Source organism: Salmo trutta, chromosome 22, assembly GCF_901001165.1.
Source record: "Salmo trutta chromosome 22, fSalTru1.1, whole genome shotgun sequence".
NCBI classification, from domain to species: Eukaryota; Metazoa; Chordata; class Actinopteri; order Salmoniformes; family Salmonidae; genus Salmo; species Salmo trutta.
In genome coordinates this window covers 22,841,860-22,850,756 of record NC_042978.1, presented here as the reverse complement: position 1 = coordinate 22,850,756, position 8,897 = coordinate 22,841,860, and the positions used below count along the sequence as shown (strand labels likewise).

Genomic DNA, 8,897 nt, shown 5'->3' with positions numbered 1-8,897 from the left:
ATCCAACCCGTCTATAATAGAGAAATAGTAATGGCGTCTTTTTGTGGGCACTAACTCCGCTATGGTTCATTGAACAAAGTCTATTTAGAAAATGAATGGCGTTTTAGTAGGGTTTTTGGACAAAAACTGAAAATAAGGTCTGTGGTAGCCTAAACACTGGTTTAGGAGATCTTATATGTTTTGTTCTATGAGATAATGTTAATCAGCTAACATAATTTTTTGTGCATTTTGAAGAATGTATGTTATTTAAAAAATCACATAAAGGCTTCATAATTCATAGTAATGTTAACTGGCTACTATTATCTCATAGAACAAAACGTATACGATCTCCTAAGCCTGTGTTAACTTAAGACCTTATTTTCTGCGTTTATTGCAAAATCATATTCTTTCCCCATTAATTGTCCATATAGCGATAGCTGAAAGAACCAGAGATAACTATTTTCCGGGTTTTAGGACTACAAGTTGGCGAGCTCTATGGCACAGATATAAAGATGAGTCCTCTATCAATCTCTATTACGTTATCCCACTTTGCGATTGCCGTAAAGAGAAGACAAAGCCGTGAATACCAACCAGAAAAAAAGTGACGATAACAGAGAATTGAAATTCATTAAGTCGTAAAACCCAACCCAAAGTGCGGCATTTGCAACTTACATAGCTGCCGCATATATATATGAATATATATGTATGTATGTATTGAGTTTACTTAAGCAGATATTTACATGATATCGTACTCACCATTTGCTTGAGTGAGTGAGGCGAGAAAGCAAGCGATAGCTAGACGAAGAATAGCGTTTAAGCAGTCACTGCGATGGCCTCCGATAGCATGGACAGAGAAATTATTCTTGCTGACTTTCAGGTGGGTTCCGACTTTCCTCAGGATACAAAACTATCTAGATTCCTAGTTTAATTATGTTGAACCTTAACGTTAAACAATAGGCAGTGTTAACGTCAACAGCAATGTCTCGCCAGCTGACACGGCAAATACATTAGCTTACTAGCAAGCTAGCTAGCACGATAGCTAGCGAACATTAGATACGTTACTAATTAACGTTAACTAGCTAACGTTACGTCTAGACGCAAGACCGAGTTTCCTACTAAATAATTACATTGTTGCATAGCATTTCGTAAAGCTGTCTGCCCCAAAATTATCTGAAGTCAGCAATATGATATACCAGTATGTCTGGTAGCTATCTAACAGTACTGTTAGACGTCAATTTAGCGAACCAACGTTAGTTGTTAGCTTAAAAGCTAGCTAGTTAGTAAAAGCTGGGCTCATCATAGATAGGTAGCTATTTATAGAGGAATTTAAAAATGATATAGCTACCGTTAGCTTGCTTTGTCATTTCTCAGCGAACATATATGATGTATGAATTGTAAATGTTCTCAACTGAGTTGGTTAGCTAGCTAACTTGTGTTGTCTTAACTCTCCAACTGACGTTAGGTAGCTAACTAATGTTACTTGCTTGGTCACTATTGAGTAGGCTAGCTAGCTAAACTATCAAGTGACATCACTAGCGTGCATTTCTTGTGCATGTTTCCAAGCTCTGTAAATGTAACGTTAGTGTTGAACGCTTGAGCTCCTCATCCTGACAATTTACAGGTCTTTGAATAAATAACAGGGCCACAAAAAACTGAGGAACACAGTTTAAGCTGTCAGTGCTACATGCACTCCTTTTTAGTTTCTCGTTAATCCACATTAGGCTACATGGAGGTAAATAATAATTCTGGAAAAGCATTCTTTCAATGTAGCACTAATACTAGCTTGAGCATAGTTGGTTGGTGCAATGTAAATACTTATAGGCCACTGAAACATGTCGTTATACTGATAATGACCAGTCAGTGAAACCACCCAGTGATATACTGAGTGGAGGACCCTCATTCTTTGAGGACCAGATTAATTTGGTGGTTGATACCAGGTAAATTACAGTATCATTCAGTGTTATGGTATTGATAATGGCAATTTATGTGAGCAGTGTACTTTCAGCTCACTGTCCATTAGGAACATTTGGAATGTGGAACTTTTTGAAAGTTAGCTATTAACCCAATATCTTAATATCAATCAAATGTATTTATAAAGCCCATTTTACAATCAGCAGATGTCACAAAGTGCTATACAGAAACCAGCCTTAAACAGAGAACAATGCAGATGTAGAAGCATGGTGGCTAGGAAAAACTCCCTAGAAAGGCAGGAACCTAGGAAGAAACCTAGAGGAACCAGGCTCTGAGGGATGGCCAGTCCTCTTCTGGCTGTGCGGGATGGATATTATAAGAGTACACAGCCATTAAGGCCACATTGTTCTTCAAGATGTTCAAATGTTCATAGATAACCAGCAGGGTCAAATAATAATCAGTGGTTGTAGAGGGTGCAACAGGTCAGTACCTCAGGAGAAAATGTCAGTTGGCTTTTCATAGCCAAGCATTCAGAGGTCGAGACAGCAGGTGCGGTAGAACGTCGAGAACAGCAGATCTGGTACAAGGTAGCGTGTCCGGTGAAACTGGAGCAGCAGCACGACCAGGTGGACTGGGGACAGCCAAGAGTCATCAGGCCAGGTAGTCCTGAGACATAGTCCCAGGGCTCATGTCCTCTGGGGGGAGAGAGAATTAGAGAGAGAATAATTAAATTCACACAGGACACCAGATAAGACAGGAGAATTACACCAGATATAAGACTGACCCTAGCTCCCTGGCACATAGACTATTGCAGCATAGATACTAGAGGCTGAGACGGGGAGGTGGGGGACACTGTGGCCCCGTCCGACGATACCCCCAGACATGGCCAACCAGGCAGGATATAACCCCACCCACTTTTCCAAAGCACAGCCCCCACACCACTACAGGGATATCAACAAACCACCAACTTACTACCCTGAGACAAGGCTGAGTATAGCCCTCGAAGATCTCCTCCACCGCACGAGCCCAAGGGACAAGAAACAAATCTGCTAAAACTCGTCAGTTTGTAAGAAGATGTCAAAGTTGGCTTTGGTTTATTTACCAGATGCTTTTATCCAAAGTGACTTAGGCTACAGAACAGGTCATAGTGGCACATTCAGTATATGTTGCGAATGCAGGAATCAAATCTATAATATTGTTTTTTTCGGTCAGCATCATAACTGCTCAATTACACTTTCTATTGGTCCTTGTGTTTTATGTACATTACCTCTTCTGTTTTTCTCACAGGCTTGCACTGGCATTGACAACATTGCAGAGGCAATCACGCTCTTAGAACTCAATAATTGGGATTTAGTGGTAAGTTCACACAACAGTAGCTCATACGAACCTGACATTTTCTTCTTTTAAATTGAAAATATATTATATACTTATTTTGCTATTAAAATTGTTAAACAACCTGGCCACTGTAGTGACTATAGCCTTTACCTCATTGGTCCCCAATCACAGTCGTGGGCCTATTTTAATTTTTTTTCTTGAGCAGATATTCGGGGGCCAGAACAAAAGCTAGTTTTCTATCAAATTGGCAAAGATTTCCATGCAAATATTGTGAAATCCGCATAAAAACAATGTGTTTTTTTCCCATCAGATGTTTCCCTCAAATGTACTTTTTGCGCATAAAAGCCTGTGTGATGACGCGGTGCACATAAAAATGACTTTGGCGGTTAAATTCTCATGTACCGAATTAAAAAAAGAGAGATTTTTTTGTGTGTTTTCATTATGAACTCGGCACTAAAATAAACGTCCTCTCACTGTCAACTGCGTTTTATTTTCAGCTAACTTAACATGTGTAAATATTTGTATGGACATAACAAGATTCAAAACTGGGACATAAACTGAACAAGTTCCACAGACATGTGACTAACAGAAATTGAATAATGTGTCCCTGAACAAAGGGGGGGTCAAAATCAAAAGTAACAGTCAGTATCTGGTGTGGCCACCAGCTGCATTAAGTACTGCAGTGCATCTCCTCCTCACGGACTGCACCGGATTTGCCAGTTCTTGCTGTGAGATGTTACCCTACTCTTCCACCAAGGCACCTCCAAGTTCCCGGACTTTTCTGGGGGGAATGGCCCTAGCCCTCACCTTCCGATCCAACAGGTCCCAGACGTGCTCAATGGGATTGAGATCCGGGCTCTTCGCTGGCCATGGCAGAACACTGACATTCCTGTCTTGCAGGAAATCACGCACAGAACGAGCAGTATAGCTGGTGGCATTGTCATGCTGGATGGTCATGTCAGGATGAGCCTGCAGGAAGGGTACCACTTGGAGGAGGAGGAGGATGTCTTCGCTGTAACGCAAAGCGCTGAGATTGCCTGCAATGACAACAAGCTCAGTCCGATGATGCTGTGACACACCGCCCCAGACCATGACGGACCCTCCACCTCCAAATCGATCCCGCTTCAGAGTACAGGCCTCGGTGTAACGCTCATTCCTTTAACGATAAACGTGAATTAGACCATCACCCCGGGTGAGACAAAACCGCAACTCCTCAGTGAAGAGCACTTTTTGCCAGTCCTGTCTGGTCCAGCGACAGTGGGTTTGTGCCCATAGGCGACGTTGTTGCCGGTGATGTCTGGTGAGGACCTGCCTTACAACAGGCCTACAAGCCCTCAGTCCAGCCTCTCTTAGCCTATTGCGGACAGTCTGAACACTGATGGAGGGACTGTGCATTCCTAGTGTAACTCGGGCAGTTGTTGTTGCCATCCTGTACCTGTCCCACAGGTGTGATGTTTGGATGTACCGATCCTGTGCAGGTGTTGTTACACGTGGTCTGCCGCTGCGAGGACGATCATCTGTCCGTCCTGTCTCCCTGTAGCGCTGTCTTAGGCGTCTCACAGTACGGACATTGCAATTTATTGCTCCGCATCTGTAGTCCTCATGCCTTCTTGCAGCATGCCTAAGGCACATTCACAGGCAGATGGCACGTGGGCTGTAGCCAACAGCTCGCAGATGCGGTGTGGGCATTGCCTACATTATGAGATTATTATGGTCAAAAGAGCAGGATTATTTTTACTTGTCAAACTGCAGCCAAGCAACGATCATCATGTCACCAGAGTAAGACCCTCAACATTTATTGGAAAGGAGCATCAAGCAAATCACCGTGGACTTTCACCACCCTGTGAAGTTTATCATAACTTATTTAATCTGTAACCAAATTACTGCATGCTTTCCTGAGTTGTTGTGGGAAGACCACACAACGTATCATCATGAGACTCCAAGTTTACTTTGATTTGATAGTTATTACAGTGCATTTGGAAAGTATTCAGACCCCTTGACTTTTTCCATACTTTATTTACATTACAGCCTTATTCTAAAATTGAACACCATGGCCTGCATCATTCTTAAATGGAAGAAATTTAGAACCACCAAGACTCTTCCTGGATTTGGCTGCCTTGCCAAACTGAGCAATCGGGGGAGAAGGGCCTTGGTCAGGAAGGTGACCAAGAATCCGATGGTCACTGACAGAGCTCCAGAGTTCCTCTGTGGCGATGGGAGAACCTTCCCGAAGGACCATCCCTCTCTGCAACACTGCATCAACCAGGTCTTTATGGTAGAGTTGCCAGACAGAAGCCACTCCTCAGTAAAAGGCTTGGAGCTTGCCAAAAGGCACCTAAAGGACTCTCAGACCATGAGAAACAACATTCTCTGGTGTGATGAAACCAAGATCTTTTACCTGAATGCCATGCGTCACATCTGGAGGAAACCTGGCACCATCTCTACGGTGAGGCGTGGTGGTGGCAGCATCATGCTGTGGAGATGTTTTTTAGCTGCAGGGACTGGGAGACTAGTCAGGATTGAAGGAAAGATGAATAGAGCAAAGTACAGAGATCCTTGATGAAAACCTGCTCCAGAGCGCTCAGGACCTCAGACTGGGGTGAAGGTTCACCTTCCAACAGGACAACGACCCTAAGCACATAGCCACTCCTGCATTGAGTTGGCTTCGGGACAAGTCTCTGAATGTCCTTGAGTGGCCCAGCAAGAGCCTGGACTTGGACCCGATCAAACATCTGAGAATAGCTGTGCAGCTAAGTTCCCCATCTAACTTGGCAGAGCTTGAGAGGATCTGCAGAGAAGAATGGGAGAAACTCCCCAATATACAGGTGTGCCAAGCTTGTAGTGTCATATCCAAGAAGACTCAAGGCTGTAATCGCTGCCGAAGGTGCTTCAACAAAGTACTGCGTAAAGGGTCTGAATGCTTATGTAAATGTCTTTTTTTTTTATTTTTATAGATTTGCTGAAAATATGAATCTGTTTTTGCTTTATCAGTATGGGATATTGTGTGTAGATTAATGTGGGGGAAACTATTTAATCATTTTTAAAACAAGGCTGTAACGTAACAGAGTGGAAATAGTCAATGGGTCTGAATACTTTCTGAGAGCACCGTATATCAATATTGGCGCATAAAGACATTTCCGTCGCCATTTCTCGAATAATGAATTTTAGACCCCAAAAGATTCCATGTTGTCTAGCCTGTTTTTGTTGCCATTTACAAAGTTTACAGATGAATTTGCTATTTCCATCAGGCCTGTCGGGATATTTTTGTACTTTACTCGCATAAATAGGTTGTGTGGAAACCTAGTTAGAGTTCTAAATAAATTGTACACTGCAAATTTGATCGCAACCATCCCAAATGGATATAATATTTGACAAACAGAATCGGACCTTGATTACATTGCAATACCATTACGTATGCCTCCTATTTATGTGTTTGAATACTTGAACAGATTTCCTGAATTAAAATCACTGAGTAGATTTCCTGGTGATATTATAGTCTTATGTCCAACAACAAATATTATACGAAACAAATTATATATTTAAAAAATATATTTTGCTCAACTTGGGGTGCCAAATAAAATCACCAGACCGCCTATTGGGGACCTTGCTTTAGTGTAGCACATACCCTTGTGTAATGTGAGTTATAGATTTCAGTATGTGCTTTACGTTGAAAGAACTAATGTTGTCGTTTCTAGAATATTATGCTTAACCATATTTTTTTTATTTTTTTTATGTAATGTCTACTGATACTCCAATTACTGTATGCTGAGATACATTTATCAAATGAAGACCTATTTATATAAATTGAAGGCCTAAGTAGGCCTAATTCACAACTCTCTACTCATGTCATCCACCAAGGCTTAGTCTACATGGTGAACCTGACCAAATCAAATCATACTACAGTACAACTGTGAGCACTGGTGCTTTCTAGTTACTTCAACTTGTAAGCCAATTCAAATGACCAAAGAATCAAAAAGCATAGCTGCTAAAAGCACACAGTATGTGATTTCATTACCTATTTCAGTTTGTTTCCTATTTGAACTAAAATGGTACACTTATTACTGAGATGTATCGTCACCTTGATTGTGACGTTTCAATCAACAAGGCACCATCATTGCCATGTGTCTCCGTTTATCAGTGAGACATCATTTGGGCTACCTACCACCCCTCTTTAATGGGCGTATAAAGGAAGTCTTCTGTCAGTTTTGATTTCAAGTTTGATATTCAAAGGGGGGGGTATGAAACGGCTTTACTTTATTTCCACAATGTAACCCTTTATCATAAAGTGTGTGTTGGATGGGGTGGGCTATATTTATCAGAGCGCTGTTCTTGTGCTGGCAGCTTTTCAAAGCAAGCGGAGCCAAAGCTGTGGTTAAACGCACCTGTAAATGTGATGACTTGCAGTTCCTTTTCGGTGCTGTTAGGTTGAGCATAATGTACAAAAGAAACCTGTGTGTTGGGACAGGACAGCGAACAAGTGTTATACTCGGTGGCCCTTTCTCATGGATTTGTGGCTTCACTAGTAGACCTACTTACAAACTTTTCTTAAAATACTTGCCCAATTTTTGACAATTACAATTTTCTCTGGTATTTTTGCCAATTTAAAATATTTTATGTTCATGTACTTTTTAGTTGATGGTACATTTTGCAATGTTTTGAAACACTGCTGGACATTTCTTAGTGTTCTAGAGCACTCATCTCAATAGGTCTCCTAACAATGGGCCAAAAATAAACTCATTGCAAGTATTGTCCTCTCTCGCTGCTCTGTCCTCAACAGTTCCCCTAAATCACTTTCACTGTTTAAAAGAAATATATATATATCACACACACACACACACACACACCCAATTCTGAGGCCAACGACATACTTCAACCTCCTTTCTCATCAATGATATGTTCATCGTTTGGGCACCAGTGCCCCCTCATTTGCTTGCATTACATTCCCTTTGCATTGAGTCCAAATATGATACAAATCGAATTGTTTTAAAAGAAAAAAGAATAGCCCATCAATGCATGCCTATACCTAATGTGTCTGACTATCATCCTAGGTTAGTACAGTAACATTAATTTCAGAATTATATTTGCTGTAGAGACACTCGCAGCCACTCGTATGGCTACCAAAAGTTGCCTTTGAAATTCAAATGACTGTAGTTCTATTGGCAGGAACTGGCAGTAGATAGTTATGGGAACATTTACTGTTGATTTATCATTGTTTGAACATGCATGCTCTCAAGAGTAATCCTTTGCGACACATTTTATTCCATGGTCTTTTCTCTTTTTACAGGCAGCCATCAATGGTGTGATGCCACAAGAGAATGGGATCTTGCAAAGGTAATATGCCAGAAATGACTGTTGCATCTTCAGAAGTTAATCAAGTGTTCACAGTGCATTTTCTAAACATCCCCTCAAAATAATGTTTTGACCATATTGCAAAAAGTCACATGTTAACCAAAATAGGAAACACAACTTGTACATGGGAGGTAAGCATAAGGGAAGGGAAAGGGGGATACCTAGTCAGTTCTACAATTGAATGCATTCAACTGAAATGTATCTTCCGCATTTAACCCAACCCCTCTGAATCATATGGCATAGTGTCATATGCAAAAACGCGTCGCCGTCAATGTGACGTTCTACCTGCTACACAGAAACAAACCAAAATCAACTTTATTTCT

General features: G+C 41.3%; 1 protein-coding gene across 1 annotated transcript in view; it reads left to right on the top strand.

Moving 5' to 3' along the window:
• Positions 1–544: 544 nt before the first annotated feature.
• The window catches only part of faf1 (Fas (TNFRSF6) associated factor 1), a 100,373-nt gene continuing 92,020 nt past the window's right edge, over positions 545–8,897 (top strand). Inside the window, exons 1-3 of the mRNA XM_029707252.1 lie at positions 545–856; positions 3,178–3,246; positions 8,510–8,556. Of these exons, the coding sequence (XP_029563112.1) occupies positions 809–856; positions 3,178–3,246; positions 8,510–8,556 (164 nt within the window). The 5' untranslated portion in view covers positions 545–808. The remainder of the gene's footprint in view (positions 857–3,177; positions 3,247–8,509; positions 8,557–8,897) is intronic.